This window comes from Tiliqua scincoides, chromosome 1 (genome assembly GCF_035046505.1).
Source record: "Tiliqua scincoides isolate rTilSci1 chromosome 1, rTilSci1.hap2, whole genome shotgun sequence".
In the NCBI taxonomy this organism is placed as follows: Eukaryota; Metazoa; Chordata; class Lepidosauria; order Squamata; family Scincidae; genus Tiliqua; species Tiliqua scincoides.
The window spans coordinates 65,013,733-65,032,065 of NC_089821.1; the positions used below are offsets into that span (position 1 = coordinate 65,013,733).

The window sequence follows — 18,333 nt, forward strand, 5'->3', positions numbered from 1 at the left end:
ACAATGGGGTTTACTTCTGAGTAAACATGGATAGGATTGGGCTCTGTGGTTCTCAAAAAAACTTTTAGCACCAGGACCCACCAGCAGTGATGTCACGACCGGCAGTGACATCATCAAGCAGGAACATTTTTAACCACCCTGGGCTGTGATCCTACCCCCACTGGCCAGGAGTAAGTCCCATTTATGATTGTTGTTAAAAGAAGATACTGAGTAGCCTGTCAAAGCCAGATGAAATGAATGGGGACCCACCTAAAGCTGGCTCCCGACCCACTTAAACTAAGCCCACAGTTTAGGTAAATGGCTCCCTGTCCCCAAAGGGCTCCCAATCTGAAAAGATGCAGGACACCAGGAGCAGCCACTGGCTGGGCTGGGGCGGGGAGGGGGCGGTTACTCTCCTCTGTTGAGCAAGAGCCCAGTTCTGGGCCCGTCTCCTCGGCGCTCAGTCCCCCAGCGCCGACGGGGCTTGCTCCCAGGAGCGTGTGGCGAGGGCGGCAGCCTGCGAGGGATCAGGGGCGCCAGCGAGGGCCTGGGGAGCCCCGCCGGCCCAGCCACCCCCGCAGTGCGCGGCTCTCGCAGCGCGCTCAAGGCGACCTTGCGCCCCTCCACGCTTTCCTCGGAGTAAGCCCGCCGACTCTAGTGGGACTTGCTCCCGAGGAGACTGCCTAGCACGGGGCTGACGACGGAGACCAGGACGCCTCTGGTCACAAAATGGCCGCCGAGGGGGCGCGCGCGGCGCCATTGGTCGTGCCGGCGGAAGGCTGCCTCTCCTCACGAGGAGGAAGCCTCGAGTCCCGCCTCCTCCTCCACGACTTCCGGCTCTTAGCCGGAATCCGGAAACGCTTCGGTGCCCGGGAATCCCCTCTCCTCCCAAGTAAGTCGCGATTATTCGGGTGCGATCACTGAGCTGGGCCTCTCGCGAGAACAGGCCAGGAGAATTCGGGAGGGGGGAGCGTGGGGGCTGCCTCGCCGTCCTTCCCTTTCCATCCCATCCCAAGTGAGGCGAGACAGCGCGCGCGACCAGATGCGCGCGCCAGGCCTCGTCACGTGACTGGGGTGGTCGCGCGGTGTCGGGCAGACGGTGCCCAACGTGAGAGGGAGTTAGTGTTTCGGCCCGCCAGGTAGCCCCGCCCCCGACCACGAAGCCCCGCCCCTCAAGGTGCTTCGTGTGGGGGGTCTGAAATGGCGGAGAGGCGCTCTGCACGTGCTCCAGGGAACCTCGTGTGTCTCAGCTGGTGTACAAGGGCTGGCCTGAGGGCTGCTGAGGCGCCCCTTGACCAGAGGGAGTCCTCCAGCTGGGGGCTCACAGCCCAGTCCTGCCTGCACTTGCCTGGGAGTGAGCCCCACTCACTCTGTGGGACTTCTGAGGAGACCTGCCTGGGCTGGGGCTGTCACCCCTTGCGCAGAGCGACTGATGTGTCCAGTTTCCGTGGCTGCCTCTTCTGTGCTGCAGGAGGTGCAGGGTGCTGTTCTGCAGGAGCCTCACCCAGGCATGTAGGCGGCCCCTCCCCTTTGGAGCCCTTCTGGGTGGTGGGAGCAAAACCCACCAGGGCTCCCAAGGGGAGCGGTCGCTCGCACGGCACAGTGAGGCTTAGCACTCTGCAGCCTCTCGAGCCACGCGGCGCCACTCCTTCCATGGCGGTTGTCTTCCGTCTGTGGCTCTGTTGTAGTCCAAAGGCTGTTTCTTGGAGGGTGGTGTGAGTGGTGTAGAGAGACGTGGACTCTGCGTGATGGGTGGTAGCACTTCTCTGTCTCTGTAAGCACTTCTGTAAGAAGTGTTAAGCACTTCTTACACTTGGTAAGGGCCGGGGTGCTCTGGAATCCTCTGTGTGTGCAAGCGATTTGGGCTTCTCCCCTTGGCTGGTGGGGAGCCACTCATTACCAAAGGCCATGGGGGAAGGCATCATCCCAACAGTGGTCACTCATTGGCCCTCCGCCTGCCCCGCCCTCTGCCTGGTAGCAGTTCTCTGGCCACCGGCACTGAGATTGGATAGATGTCATTATTGATTCCTTACACAATGGCTTTATGCCAGTGGTATTCAAACTGGGGTGTCGTGATGCCCCAGCCTGAGCGTCCTGGTCTCTTTCCCCTTAAGGGGTGGGGGCAGCCAGGAGACAGGGACGAGGCAGCGGCACGATCCCCAGGATTGCACCGCTCAGGGGGGCTGCAGGGGCTTGGGTGCACTTGCCCAAGCCTCCTGCAGTCTCCCTGGGGTGCAGGGAGACCTGCACGACCTTTGGCAGGACTCCCCTGGTCAGGGAAAATGAAAGCCGGGCAATCGCACTCCGCTGCGCTAAACCAGAAGCGGAGCGCGATTGTTCCACTTTCCCTTCTGACAGGACTGCAGGGACTGCAGCTCCCAGCAGTTGTCCCTGGGTGCAGGGAGCCCTGTGCGACCTGCACCAGGGCTCCCCAGATCAGGGAAAGTGAGAGTGGAGAGATCACGCTCTGCTTCTGGTTTTGCGGAGGCAGAGCACAATCTCTCCACTCTCACTTTCCCTGACCTGGGGAGCCCTGCCCGCGCTCGTGCATGGCTCCCTGCACCCAGGGACGGCTGCTGCAGGGACTGGAGGGTGCACCCCAGTACCTGCAGCCCCCTGAGCGATGTGATCCTGGGGGTTGTGTCACTGCCTTCCCCCTGCCCCTGCTGCCTCCTCCCCGCACCCGCAAAGACTTACTGCAGGTTTCAAACTCCCTGAGAGTTTGAAAACAGCAGCTTTACGCTGATGACAGGCTGTCACTTCATGGCCTGGTAGTGCTGAGCTGTCCATGGATGCTGCTGCTGTTACTGGAAGGGATGAGTGCATCTACTAACAGTACCAGCATCCATGGAAAGCAAGGACTTCCCTGGGCTATTGGTGTTTCCCCTCCCACTTTGTTCTGGATGAGCTTTGGATACAACATCCTGCCGCTATTGCACTGTTGTTGCTTCCCTGCTGACACAGCACTGCCATAGGACTGGGCTGCTAGTCATTACTGGGGTTCACTTAAGGAGCTTGCCAAATAGAGAAATCTCTGGCTCTATCATGTGGAGGAGAATTTTACACATTACACAGGGCAGATTTGCTGCCGAGTAAATTTTCAGCATTTGCAGCCAGTCATGGTTCCCTGATGATTGTACCTGTATGAAATACTGTTAGTAGTTGGCAACCTTCAGTCTCGAAAGACTATGGTATCGAGCTCTGAATGGTGGTTCTGGAACAGTGTCTAGTGTGACTGAAAAGGCCAATTCGGGAGTGACAGTCCCTTCCACACTGGGAGCAAGTGCAGTCTGTCCCTGGTCTGTCTCCCTGGCTATGGGCCTTCCTTCTTTGCCTGAGTCTGTTGGCCAAGTGTCTCTTCAAACTGGAAGAGGCCATGCTGCACAGCCTGCCTCCAAGCGGGCCGCTCAGAGGCCATGGTTTCCCACCTGTTGAGGTCTACTCCTAAGGCCTTCAGATCCCTCTTGCAGATGTCCTTGTATCGCAGCTGTGGTCTACCTGTAGGGTGCTTTCCCTGCATGAGTTCTCCATAGAGGAGATCCATAGAGGAGATGAAATACTGTATATGTTTGCAAATATGTTGGTCACGTTCACGCTCTACACCAGGGGCATCAAACATAAGGTCCACAGCCCAGATGCTGTCCCTGGAAGCAATTTCTCCAGCCCCCATTATAATTGGGATCTCCCAGTGTGATAATTGGATTCTCTCATATCTTGAAATTATGAATAAGATTTGCACATTATTCTGCCACTTGCAACTAATGAGTTTCTATGTGAGAACCATGTGCTGATTTCTGACCATTATCTCCTTAATGATGTCACTTCCTGCTTAATGATGTCATTTTCGACCCTCAGCAGGCACCATGAATGCTATTCAGCCTGCTATATGAAATGAGTTTGACATTCCTGCTCTGCACTTTTATATGTCCTGTGTACTTAAAATGTGTTAGGGATGCACCTAAAAATGTAATGAGCAAAGTAGCCTTCATCTGGACACTGCTGAAAAGTGGCAACAATAATATTAGAATTGCTTTCCTCTCACGCCGAGTCAAAAGAGCTTTCATCCTTTGGGTTTTGGCTGTATGCAGATAGAGGAGTTTTTTTGAGTTTGCAAACAAGCTTGATTTGTTTTCTCTTGCAGATACTGATGCAGAAGCAGCAGAACCAACCCTGTGAGATGTTTTGCTTGAACCAGAGGTAGAAGAGCCAGCAGTGAATAGTAACAGGTTATAATCTTTGCCAATTGTCTCGTATTTGTGTCTCCTACTCTTTACTAGTTCTAGTGTACAGGGAAAGAATATTTTATGTTGAAACAGAATATTTGGAAAATAAGTACCAAACTAAGTAGTGGGAGATCTATGATTGGGGTTTCTGTCATTTTTTTAAAATGAATTGTGGCCACAGGGAGGCTTGAAACTGATCAAGATAGCAGTGCTAGTGGAGGGAGGATAACCTTTCTCCTTGTGCCATTTTCCCAATTAAAAGCACACACTCCTAAAATTGCTATTTTCTCTATATTATTATTATTATTATTATTATTATTATTATTATTATTATTAACAGTATTTATATACCACTTTTCAACTAAAAGTTCACAAAGTGGTTTACAGAGAAAAATCAAATAACTAAATGGCTCCCTGTCCCAAAAGGGCTCACAATCTAAAAATCTATATGGTGATTTTCAACAGGAAAATGGTGTGTGTTGCTAGTATAGTAGCTGTAAGCTTTTATCTCCATGGAATCGGCTTCAGGAGAGAGATTTTTATCAGGAAAATAATGAGGGAGGAAAGTTTTTGTTATTAAAAAAAGCAACAGCCGCATATCACCTTCCCCCAATTCTGTGGTCCTGAATGAATTCCCCCCCCCCCCGCCCCGGTCCCATGGCTATTTTGAGAAACAATAGGAGATCCTGTCTCAGATCTCCCACTGTCACATCTAGTTATGGTTAAGGCATGTCATTCATGAGAGCAGATTTGGAGGGAGAATTAAGGGAAAGAAGTTGTTTTGAAAGGTCTGATAAATGCCAAAAGGTCAAAATGGAGACAAAGACCTTTTTTTTTTTACCAGGCAAGAGCAATGACCAAGGAAGTTGCACACTGCTTGCTGCTGAATGTGCAGGAAGTGTAGAAAGAAAGAGCTCTATTGGATCTGTATTGTTTTAAAAACACAGGGAAGTGGGTTTTAGCCTGGATCATAAAACAAAAGGAGAGTTTATCAGGGAGGTTAATTTAAAAAAAAGATTTTATTGGTGTTTAAATTCCTCTTTTTTATTATGCTGAGCAAGATTATGGATTGCTTCGTTCTGAATCATGTGCTTTCTCATGCATGCTGGCTGGAATTCTTATCTTTGGGTGCTTCCTGAAAGAGAGCTGTTCAAATAGTAAACTGACTAAGCACAGATGTCACTCTGAACCACATGGGGGCCTTGCAGATTTCCATGCTGATTCTGCTAGTCCAAATAACAGATGGGGCATTAGCCAGGCGAGGGTGAATTGCAGAGTCCAGTTGCTTATTGTGCAAATAAACCTGATTCTTTTTCTGGATATTGTAGTTCTTGTTTAATCCTAGTTTACTCAACTGGCAGGGGGAACTTGCCTATCTTCTTAGCATTGTCCCATCTTGTGGGTGCCAGAATATAATTTGAAGTACTGTAATTCATAGCATGTATTTCTGTTCATATTTTATTTGTGTGTTTTGTTAACTCCCCTTTTTCTTGGCTTTCCCTCCTTCATTTCTGAGACTATCAGTTTTTAGTGGGAGCATTTTATTTGTACACATAATTGCCTTGGGCAAAGTATGTCTAATCAATATCTGGCAGCCTGATGTATAGGATGTAACTGACAGACGCATGCACTCACAGAGAGAGATTGCAACACACCTTGTGCCAATAATGTGTGATCCTTACTTGACAAAATTGGGGGGTAAAGATCATACTTTACTGGCTGATACTTGCCCATTTGGCACATAGAATCTAGCAGAGCTATGACCCTTCTTACCATGAATTGGCAATATCTGTGTGCCCAGCAAGTGGTATGAAACATACCAAATCACTTATGTTCTCTCACCTCTCAAGGAAATTCATGTGCCCTCCCCATCAGAAGATGGAGACATTCAAAGACAAGACTGTAGATGAGCTAAAAGAGCTGCAGAAGAATTCGGAAGAGATTGAGCGTTTGGCACTGGAGTCTAATGAGGTATCAATTAAAATACATCAACACTTTGGGATTGAAGGAGTCACATTGCTGAAATTAACAAAAGTTGTTTGTTCCTATATATGGGTCATAATCTCAGGTCCAGGATGTACAGCTGGAAAGGGAGATGGCTCTGGCCACAAATCGTAGCCTGGCAGAGCGAAACCTGAAGTTCCAGGAACCCCTTGAAACAGGACGTGCAAACCTCTCTGACAAATACCAGGATCTGCAAAAGCTGGTGGAACGATGCCAGGAACAGAAGGCAAAACTGGGTAACATTTCATCATGGCCTTCCCCAATCCAGATTTTGTAAGGAAGAGTGCATACTGTAGGCTGTCTCTTCCCATGATAAAGTTCTAGTGTTTTTTCTCAATGTCAGGTTGTGTAGACAAACACTAAAGGTGACTTCTTGTGATCTGGAAGTGGTTCCTTTTTTCCCTCCTCAGGCACTTTCTCTCTCTCAAAGTTGCATTGAAGGTGGGAGATTCACATAGAGATTGGTTTGTGCTGCAGAGTGGTTTTGTCTCTGCAGAGGCCTTGGCAACCTGCACAAGCACAGATTGCTGGCACGCACCATGATGCCAATGACATTTGTATTTTTGCAGTCCTCCAAAATCTCTGTGCAGCTGTAGTGCTTGCATAGGAGGAATCGAGCTCTTCACTCTTCTTGGTCACCCTTGACTGGGAGAGGTGAGATGTGCCCAAGATAATCTCTGGTCATAATTTTTAAAGAAATAAGACCTTGGTCAGAAGGTGGCAGCGTGGTGTACCCTACATGCTTGCATACAGCCAGACAGGTGTCATCACTTAAGTTCAAGAGAAGGGGAAATGCTTGTTTAGTAGAACTCTTCCTCATCATTTTTTGTTTCTTCTCCAGAGAAATTCTCAGCAGCAATGAACCCTGGCACCCTTTTAAATCTTCTGCAGGTAGAAGGGCAGAAAATTGAAGAAGAGTCTGAGGTCAGCCTATGTTTTAAACTCAAGGAGATTTGCGACCTGTTTTTGATATATTTTAATGCCTGCAAGCTACTGTTAAAAGTTCACTCCAAAACAGAGACTTTCCATATTTCACCCTCATGGTGTAGCATATGGATGGCCAATCTGCAGCATGAATTCCATACGTGGCACAAACAGCAAGAGTTTGTGGTGCTCTTGGACAGGTGCAGGCGAGTGAACAAATCCAGTTGTGACACAGAGTGGGGTCTCCACTCTTGCTTGGCTCTCTCACTGCTCTGCGGCCTATGTCTCAGGGCTCAATCCTATCCAACTTTCCAGCTCCGGTGCAGCCAAAATGCAGCCCTGAGGTAAGGTAAGGAAACAAATGTTCCCATACCCTAAGGAGGCCTCTGTGACTGCCTCCCCAACACAGGATGTAGTGCACGCCCCATTGACACAGCTACATCGGTCCTGGAAAATTGGATAGGATTGGGCCCTCAGTCTACTAAATGCTACACCACATCAAGGCAAATGTCGTGGAAGAACTTTATCTCATATTGAGGACTTGTGAAGATTTGGCTGCTGCTGCTCTGGATCAATGCCACTTGAAGTAGCAGGTGAGATTGCCTGAGAAGGTCCAGGCTCCTCTCTGACATCTTCTCATGTGGATGCTGAAGGGGAAATAAAATGTGTATGCTCATACTGCCTCTCTCTTCCCAACTGATGCAAGACAATGGGTGGTGTGGTTTTCCCCTTCTGTTGATTATCAGTGCTGGGGTGTTGGAGGATAGCCCTTATGTTCAATCTAATGAAGGAAATTCCAGGCAGGTTGAAATCTGAAATCACTAGTTCTCAGTGAGAATTTCCCTTTTTTTCTGTCCTGTTCCCTGTTACTGACCAAAGCCACCACCTGAGGGATTAATGAGATCTTCAATCACAGTGCTTCTACCTGTTTAATCCTCTACCCCAGTGTTTCTCACACATGTAGCATCGGGGCCCACTTTTTTAGAATGAGAATCTGTCATGACCCACCGGAAGTGATGTCATGACCGGAAGTGACATCATCAAGCAGGACAATTTTCCACAATCCTAGGCTGCAATCCTACCCAAACTTACTCAGGAGTAATTCCCTTTGATTATCATTGTTAAAAGAATATACATAGTAGCTTGTTAAAAGTACAGGTCTGTCACATTTCCCCAAATGCAGTCACAGACTATGGTAGCATCCAGTCTAATATATTAAAAATAAAATATTGAAATTAATGGGGACCCATGAAATTGGCTTGCGACCCTCCTAGTGGGTCCCAACCCACAGTTTGAGAAACACTGCTCTACCCATTTCATTTGAATAAGGAAAGCTCCCATTATGGATGTTTGAGTATGTCATTGTACACAGTGGATAGCCGAGCTTCATATTACACATTCAAATATTGCTGTAATTATCTTTTTCATTCCAGATAATGGCTGAAAAGTTCCTTGAGGGTGAAGTGCCTCTGGAGATATTCCTTGAGCAGTTTTCCTCCATGAGGAAGTTGTCCCATATACGGCGGGTGAAAGTGGAGAAGCTTCAGGAAGTGCTGAGGAAACCTCAGAATGCGCAGGAGCGTGCCATGGGCCCTGAGTTCAACCAGCAGCATCCTTCCCATGTTCCTTCTGGGCTTGCAAACCAGCAGTCTCAGAATGGGCCATCTCAGGGACCACCCTTTCCTTTACCTTACAGTCTAGCCCCTAACATGCCTACTGGCCCTGCAGCTCATGGAGTCCTCCAACCGGCTCCTTTTGCAGGAATGCCTGTTGTAATGGGACATGTTGCTTCCTCTCAGCCTAGTATTCAACCTTCATTTCCCTATAAACCACCCTCAGGTCCTGGATATCCACCCGCCCCTTCTGGTGGTTCAGTGCCCCTGTCCCAGGCAGGAGACCCATCTTCATCCCTCAGATACACTTGGTCTCCATCCAGACCACCTCCTCCTAGATCTGGATACCCACAGGCCCCTCCTAGGACTTCAGCTCCAGGACCAGGGTTCCCTCAGCCTCAACAACCTCCATATTTTCCGTCGGGGGGGAATCCACAATGTCCATACCCAACCCAGCCTCCAGTGCCTAGCTTTCCCATTGCCTCCCAGCCTCCGTATCCCACAGGCCCTTCCTTTGGGTATCCACCACCACCCGCTCTGCCTCCTCGGGGCCCTTCTTGGTCAGGATACTAGTCAGGGCCCCATACAGTATTCTTTGTTGTCATCTTTTACACAGTAACCTGAGAAGTTTGATTCTTGCTAGCTGTTGGGGCCCAAGACAAAAACTGGAAAGTGTCACCCTCAGAACCGAACTTCTGTAAGCATTATACTAATGGCGTGTGTGATTAGATGCTATAGGAATTGAGAAGGAGTGCTACTGTTGGAAGCTTTAGCTCATGAGTGCCAGAGTGCATTGACTGTTGGCAGCCTTCAGTGAGCTGCTGTACTGACCAATCAGTCACTTCAAGCCATAGTATAAAATACAAATATAGGCCCAGACTCTTAGCTGTGGTAAACTGGCAGTGTTTCACTTGAGTCACACTTATTGACAGCACTTATTGGATCTGGCCCTTTGTTTGTACAAGTGTGTGTGTGTGTGTGTGTGTGTGTGTGTGTGTAGCTTTTTCTTTTTAGAATGTTCAAATATATAATTTGTTACATAGATCTCATAAGAATAGCGCTCTTCAGACATTATCTCCAGCATGTACAAAAATGCATGGGTGGTGGCAGTGTCAAGTGCTGATAAATCCTGCTGCTGGCCTGCTTCTAAAGGTGCTGCTCTCCTGTAGACTGCATTTACACAGGCAAGGGTAGCAATTCAGCATTCACTGTTCTGGGTAGGATCACATGTACCTGTGCAGGAACATGTTCTCCATTAGAAGATTGGAGAGCATGGCATCAGGGGCATGGTGCCAGTGGTGCTTCCCAGTGTATTCATGTTGCTTCTCCCTAGTTTCTATATGCCCTGGCAATAACATCTGAAGGGGTCTACTCAGGAGAAATCTGTCAGGAATTTCTGACACGAAACATACAGGGCGCCCCCATAACTTAACACGGGAATCCCATATCTTCGGATTCACTTATTCACGGATTGGGTAGGGGCCCCCCAGCATGCATACACCTGTGAACACTCCCTCTGGAGATGATGGGAGCTCTGCTCCCCTCAACTCTGGAGGGGCCTCTGAGCTCAGGCAGTGAAAAAATGCAAGTTCCAGTTTCACAGAGAAACTGGAAGTGATGTTTTAAATGCCTTTTAAGGCATTGGGAGGCTCGGGGAAGCTCTCCAAGACCTTCCAATTGCCTCCCCTCGCCTCAGAGGGGGAGACGGGCCCAGGTCCATGGGGATAGGTTTTTGCCTGTATCCATGGTTTCAGGTTTCTGCAGGGGGCTCCACAATGGAACCCCTGTGGATAAGGGGGCATGCCTATACCTTCCAGGGAAGGTTTTCTTTTGACACTAAGAAAATAGTAGAAAATAAGTCCTTGATATGCCTTAGAATTTGTATGTTAGCTAAGAAAATGAAGGTGCAAATGGTGCTGAACCTGCTCTTAGCTTCTGTTATGCATCCATCCATCTGTGTGTGCACAACATTCCCACAGAGCACAGATAACTTGTGCAGTTCTCCTATTTCCACCATTTTGAGACTTCCTGTGGCTTGTTTTGTTTGCACTGTCCCCACACTGAACAGATACACAGAGGATGCACAATTTTAAATATGTGGAAAATACATGGAAGATCTTAGACTGTTTATTGAAAGTGGGACAAGAGGGCTGACAAAAAAAAAACAAAACAGGTTACTATGCATGTTTATACCTAAGAATAGCAGACACAATACCAACATTCCTTTTCACTGGTGAGTGTGGTATGCTTCATTGGCAATAGGCATCTGTAACTGTCATCAAATCCTGCTTCTTTTTGCTAGTGATCTCCGAGTGTAGAGGGGGCACCACAACAAAGAAGCCCCCTCATTTGCTTTCTTCATTATCCCACTGCCTTCAGTTGAAATGAAACACTGGCTAGCAGTAGAGAGAACAGAGGGTCCCTAATGGAAATTAAATTGGTTTTGCTAAGCACTTTATCCTCTTGATTGCCCGTAACTTATTTATTAAAAAAGAAAACTACTAATAGATTCGAACAGGTTGAATGCTTTTGGAATATGGTGGATACAATTCCATATCTGTGATTAATTATGGTAATAAAACTTGATGAATTGCACACAGACGTATGATTATGACTTTTGAAAACTAAATGGTGGCCAGCTTAAATTTGTTGTTGATCCTTTTTCTTGCTTACTAAACATCTTTCCTTTGACAGTCCCAATTTGTGTCAATAAGACTGTTCACCTTTCATGTCACACAGTCATGAACTCTGTACTATCTGACCTTTTCTCCTGTCTGTTCCCTACTTAAGAGATCAAGCTGTGCAACTTTGCTCCCTGTGGACCAATAAATGTTACTTGTTTCGGCTTCCTTCAACAGCATGTTTCCTCATGCATTGCAATTTCCATCAACCAATTGTCCTATCCTTACTATTGTCATCTATTGTATTATCATCTTATTGTTTTTGATTTATGTCTTTCTGTTCCAGTATAATTAAAAGTAGTCGCTGTCTTTATGATAGTTTAACACTTGAACTTCTCAACTTCCATTTTCCCAACTTGGCTTAGATCAAACATTTGATAATCAAATACTAAATAAAATTTTAAAATACAAGACACCTGAGGCAGGACCAAAGTAATGGGAATAAGTAAAAGGGAACCTGGGTTGGGGCACCTTCCTTATGAGGAAAGGCTATGGCGTTTGGGCCTCTTCAGCCTAGAAAAGAGATGCCTGAGGGTGGACATGATTGAGACATACAAAATTATGCAGGGGATGGACAGAGTGGATAGGGAGATGCTCTTTACACTCTCACATAACACCAGTACCAGGGGACATCCACTAAAATTGAGTGTTGGGCGGGTTAGGACAGACAAAAGAAAATATTTCTTTACTCAGTGTGTGGTTGGTCTGTGGAACTCCTTGCCACAGGATGTGGTGACAGCATCTGGCCTGGACGCCTTTAAAAGGGGATTGGACAAGTTTCTGGAGGAAAAACCTATTACGGGTTACAAGCCATGATGTGTATGTGCAACCTCCTGATTTTAGAAATGGGCTGTCAGAATGCCAGATGCAAGGGAGGGCACCAGGATGAGATCTCTTGTTATCTGGTGTGCTCCCTGGGGCATTTGGTGGGCCTCTGTGAGATACAGGAAGCTGGACTAGATGGGCCTATGGCCTGATCCAATGGGGCTGTTCTTATGTTAGGGAATAGGTTTGATGTTTAAAAAACCAGTGTCTAAAAGGGTCTCAGAAAGGTTTGTTTACTGTGGATTGTGCAGGGATCAATGTACAGAATCCTCATAACTTTCACAATCTTACAAAAGTGTCTTATGGTTCCCCTTTGTTTTCCGTTTGGCATACTGCATTCGGTGGCATAGCTGGAGGGGGGTGGAGCACTCAGGCTGGCAGGGAGCCTCAGTGAGGCGGGCAAGCGGCCCCTCCGTTCGGAGCCATTCCCAGCGGGGGGAGCAAAAATGTACGGCTCCGCTTTGCTCTCCCCACCAGGATGGGCTCTGAAGGGAGGGGCTGCTTGCCCGCCTCGCTGAGGCTCCCTCGCCTGAGTGCTCCTGCCTCGCCTGAGTGCACCGCCCCCCTCCAGCTATGCCACTGACTGCATTCAAGTTTTGTCCTGTGTGGAAGTGTGCAGACATATTTGTTTGTATTTGGCATGTTTTTAAATAATCTGTGCTGAGGAACCTGAGAGGAAGACACAACTGCACAGAATGCTACAGAGTCCAATGGGGAAGCAATGCAAACAAGCCCAAAATGTAATAAAGCTGCAACAGAGGCACTGTGGTCAGGACATCTTTATATGGGAATAATTTGAGCCAGGCAGATTGCATGTAGTTCCAGATACACTGATAGAAGTGATTTGATTTAGCTGAGAGAATGTCACTCTATGGCAGGGGTCTCCAAACCCCGGCCCGGGGGCCAGATACGGCCCGCAGCCAGCCTCTATCCGGCCCATGGCCAGCCTCTGATACCTTGAGAGTCTCTGGCCCAGAGTCTCTGGCCCAGTTGACCAAGCACAAGTTGTGCTTGTGGGGTGGGAGAGTGGGGGTCCATTTAAGTGTGTGCTTTATTTCTTGGGCTGTGATGGTGCTTGGAGAAATCCTGGGCATTTGAGCCCATTCATTCATTCATCTAAGTTCCATCTCATTTATTTATTTAAATTTTACTTAATTTTTTTTTCCTGGCCCTCGACACTGTACTGGATATTTGATGCAGCCCTAGAGACCACTGTTCCATGGGGAGTCTCACTTCACTATTTCCCACTGTTGTAGGTTTTCAATGATTGGGCTAGTTAAGACAGTGGAGCAGAGTTCTGCTATCATAATAGGCTATATGGCAGCATACACAGCACACCCTTGTGGCCATTTTGGAACTGCTGCAGCAGCCAGCAGCCTACTCCAGGGCAGGTAAGCTGGTGTGGGGGTGGCAGATCATGGGTTCTGAGTGTCCAGGGGGAAGGAGTGGGGGGTAGGGAGGGAAGGGTGGATCCAGTAGCATTGGCACACACAGAATCTTAACCCTCTTTCAAAAACCTCCCTGCTCTGTTTTAACATAGTTGGTACATGTGTTTAAAATACTCAGAGCCAGTATGTACTTGAGGTCTTACTGAACCTGTTTTGGAGTGCTTTAAAGATGCTGCACAAGCCTAACACAATATGAATGTGCCCTTCACAACTGATGTGATGCTTGTATATTATCCTGTGTTTGTTAGAGAAACAAGTATAAAGTAGTATAAAGTATCAACTACGAAGCTGGCCTAATTTCTGCATCTGTATTCATCTCATTATTGAATGTGATTCAACCAGATGATCACTTCTAAGTTTCATTGATTTCAATAGGAGAGCATTTCAAACAATGGGAAGCAAAACTTAAAAGTGCTGGCATTTTCAGCATCTAATGTGGCCTGTTTTCTTCGGTGGGTCTCAGATCTGGTTATATGCCTTTGCCCTTTACCTAAAATCAGAAGCCAGAGCCCTGTTTGTACTTTGCAAGACCAGTTTCTTCTTTCTCCCCCCCCCCCCCCAGGAGCAGTTGCTTGAGAGAAAGCAAGTAGCAATATCTCAAAAGTAACATAACGTTTCATGCCAAGTTGTGTAACCATGAATAATGAAATAGATGTTAAAATAAATGAGATTGGGACATTCTTAATTCTGAACTACTGAATTTGAGTGAGGCTTTTGGCAACTATCCCAGAGAAGGACATTTATCTGAAAATAGCTACCATTTGTGTACTAAAATTGGTCAATCTGTGGGCTGTGTGAATAAAATGATATTTTAGACAGTGTGCAGGTCTCTGAAAACTACTGTAAAAATGATACTGACTAGTTCTACCAGCTATTTCTTGAGAGTTTATTCAAAACCCAGGGCACTCTTGTTAGTTCCATTTCCCTGCTTCCTAACTGCAGCTGCAACCCTGCACAAGCTGCAACCTCACAGGGTTGTCATGAAGACACAAGAGGCATGGGAAAATTGGGCAGGGGTGGGCGGAGACACAGGTGGGCGGATTGGGTCCCAGGAGGGAAACAGGATTAGTGATGGGTCCTCAGTCTCATAAGTGATTGATTGATTGAGGTGGTGGCGCAAAAAAAGGTTGAAAATCACTGGTCTAGAACAAATCATAAGTTTCTGTTCCAGTTAGTTTCAATCCCAAGCGAAACTACTTTTTTTTGTACTGTAATACCAATGTGCCTCCAAGGAGCTCAAAGTGGCATATGTGGTTCTCCCTCATGTTAAGCCTGCAATGACGCTGGGAAATAGATTAGATTGTGAGATGGTGATGATGACAGAGGGCTTCCTTGATAAACTGGATGCATGAGTAGGGCTGTGACCCTCGTTTTCTCTTGTCCTAGCCAGATGCTATGCCACATTGGCTCTCCTTTTAAAGGGTTATGTAAGTGGATGAACCCCATTTGTTTGGGTACTGTAATATTTGAAAGCATTCTGAGTATTGAGGAAAGGTGCATGCTACAAAATTATTCAGGGGATGGATGGGGTGGATAGATTTTTTTCTCCTCTCTGACAACACCAAAACTAGGAGACATCCACTAAAATTGAGTGTTGGGAGAGCTGGAAAAGACAAAAGAAAATATTTCTTTACCCAGTGTGAAATTAGCCTGTGGAACTCCTTGTCACAGGAAGTGGTGATGGCATCTGGCCTAGATGCCTTTAAAAGGCAATTGGACAGATTTCTGGAAGAAAAGTCCATCACAGGTGGATGGGTATGTGCAACCTCCTGGTTTTAGAAGTAGGCTACCTTGGAACGCCAGGTGCAATGGAGAGCAACAAAGATGTAGGTGCTTGTGTGCTCCCTGAGGCATTTGGTGGGCCACTGTGAGATACAGGAACCTGGATTAGATGGGCCTTCGGCCTGATCCAGCAGGGCTCTTATTTTGTTATGTTACTCATCCTGGGTAGTTTCCAAGGGGTCCCTAATGGTTGAACTAAAATGTACATGACTATAACAGTAGTGTTGGTTATACTTATGGGGTACAAAATTTTTCTAGGGTACAGCTTGCAGCGCTTGGAAACTTACAAAACTGGTGTGACCAGAGACAACAAAATAAATGTATGTACCATATACAGTCACAGTTTTAGAATTTTGCCTTCAAGTTTTGGAAAATCTTGAGATATATCTGTATGTATCCCTAAACGTTTTATGTCTTCTCGGCCTTCTTCTTGTGATGCACACACACCCACTTGCAATCTATCCATACTCTCCTCTCTACAAGACCTTCACACATTTTATTGTAGGATATTGTAGTTATGAAACTCTATAGTTACCCAGCCATCTGCTCTGTAATTCCAGAACTTCAAATGCAGGGCATTGCAAATTCCAAAATTACGCTGTGTGCAGTGGCGTAGCTAAGGAGGTGCAGGGGGTAGCAGTTGCACCGGGCATCAAGCTTTAGGGGGGCAACAAGCTAAGGACACTAGTGACCAAAATTGTGAAAATCTTGGTATGTATGAATAATACCATCATGTTATATATCATTGGAAAGGTAATTTAATGCAGAATGCAATGAAACAAACTGCACTGGGATATCTGTATTCTATCAAACGTTACGACCAATTAACCAGAAAATGAAAACACAACTACCTTGTGGAACAAAAAGTGGATTTGCTTAACTTGAGTTTTGACCTATGAGACTGATTGTTCTGAGTGCCAATGAGATGTTATTATGATACAGCATGGAACCAATAACTTTTTATTTATTTACTTAATTAAATTTTATTTTGTCATGCGGGGGGGCTACAAAATCTTCTTTGACCCCAGGTAGCAGACAGATGCCTTAACTATGCCACTACTGGGGGGGAGAGGTAGTATCCTCCCAATTTTCACTTTTTAAAAAGCATGGTGTCACTTCTGGTTGTGACATCACTTCTGGGGCCACATTTTGAACTTGGCACTGGGCTACATGATCATTAGCTACGCCACTGGCTGTGTGCCACAATTATTTTTAGTGTGTTTGTGTTTTTTTCCTGTGATGTTCATTAGAGAAGCATTTGTGTGTCTCACAAAGACTTCCATGGATCACCCACAAACAACTGTCCCAACTTGAAAGAATATGGAATGGCTTCTGTGACGTTTTCTTGTCAAGGAATTCAAAAGTGGTAACAGTATCAAATAACTGCGCTGCCCAGTCCTATGGCTGCTAAGTGCCGGTACTGGGTGTTGTAAAAGCACCATTAGTGCTTTTCGGCACTGGGAATAAGAAGCACTGGGCAGAAGGCCTCCGCTATCCTAAAGGTGCTGCATCCCTATGAATGGTTGTTGGGGCAGGTAAGTCTTGTGCCGGACAGCGGGGAGGAAGATGTTCCAGGGGTGGGGAGGGTGAGGCCTGGGAGGGGAGGCAGGACAGCAGACCAGGCCTCCGCCGCATCCTAACCCTTGTCTCTGGCCTGAAAGCCCTATATGGGACTACTCGGTTCTGCACCAGTAATTTAGCTGGCGCAGATCCAAGTAGACCCAATGTGCAGGCTGAGGCTCAACATGGGGTAAGGGAACAAATGTTTCCTTACCCCAAGGAGACCTCCCACTGCACAGGTCCAGTGCTGGATTCAGCATGATCCTGGCAACTCCACTACACCAGTATTGGATAGGATTGGGCTGTGAATGCACTTTGAGATAGTGTGAAAATTTGCATCTCTGAACATTCGATCTGCTGTTGACTAGGGGTCAATTTAGGGTCTCAGAAGACGATGGTATCGCGCTCTGAATGGTGGTTCTGGAACAGAGTGTCCTCTCCAGTGCGCGAAGCCTGAGTAAAGTAGATACGGAGGATAGGCTGTTACCCATGCAGCAAATCCCCCCTCTCCACGTCGCTGAAATGGTCCAATGGAAAGGCAGAGGCCAATACGGTTGGTTCCAGCGGCGTCGCAGGAGTTGCCAGAACGCGACTGTGTTCAGCCATGAACTGCCTCAGGGACTCTGGCTCCAAATTTTGCCTTGAGGTTGACTCCTGAAGCCTTTTGCATAACTGGATGTAGCCACAAGGCAGTCCAAATACTGATCAACATATGTATCGTATGTCAACCCACTTTGGAACTTCAAACTGTGGAGCACCAACTTACCAGATTGGTGTGAGGCTATCCAAATACAAAGTGTACAGACATTCATGCCAGTTATAAATAATGTATGCATGGTTTCTCTCTATTATATTGCCAGGTATAAACAAGCGTACAGTAGACACAACTTACAAATTAAATTACACTGCTGTATTCAAAGTCAAAATGAAACAGCTAATCATTCCTTAACACTCACGGCAACCTGCTTGTATATCTGCTCAATTACAGCACACTGATAATTCATACACATCTAATATTTCAGTTCGGACAAGAGGGCAAAGGATACAGGTATAACCTGTTATATTAGGATGCTTTCCAGAAAGGAGCCCTCATTTGTTCAAATGGTGACTGCTTATGTTTTCAAGAACGACATGCTGAAAAGATCCTGACTGGGGGCTTCCACCCCAACCCCCCCCCCCAACCCCCCATGGCTGCTATGTAAACTGAGAGGAACTTTTCCATTGCTGCAAATAAGTCCAGATCAGCCTCTCCCCTGGTGGGTGTTATTTACCAAAAAAAATGTTAAATGAATCA

The 18,333-nt window shown here is 46.9% G+C and overlaps 1 protein-coding gene across 2 annotated transcripts; it reads left to right on the plus strand.

Moving 5' to 3' along the window:
* Positions 1 to 808: 808 nt before the first annotated feature.
* VPS37C (VPS37C subunit of ESCRT-I) lies at positions 809 to 11,592 on the plus strand. 2 transcript variants are annotated; one of them, XM_066631503.1, is made up of 6 exons: positions 809 to 871; positions 4,121 to 4,205; positions 6,053 to 6,173; positions 6,271 to 6,442; positions 7,048 to 7,130; positions 8,564 to 11,592. In XM_066631503.1, the coding sequence occupies exons 3-6, from the start codon at positions 6,060 to 6,062 to the stop codon at positions 9,314 to 9,316; spliced, it is 1,122 nt and encodes a 373-aa protein (XP_066487600.1). In that variant the 5' UTR covers positions 809 to 871; positions 4,121 to 4,205; positions 6,053 to 6,059; the 3' UTR covers positions 9,317 to 11,592. The 2 variants fall into 2 exon arrangements, with proteins under 2 accessions (XP_066487600.1, XP_066487601.1); XM_066631504.1 differs by lacking the exon at positions 809 to 871 and adding an exon at positions 1,009 to 1,118.
* The last annotated feature ends 6,741 nt before the right edge of the window (positions 11,593 to 18,333 follow it).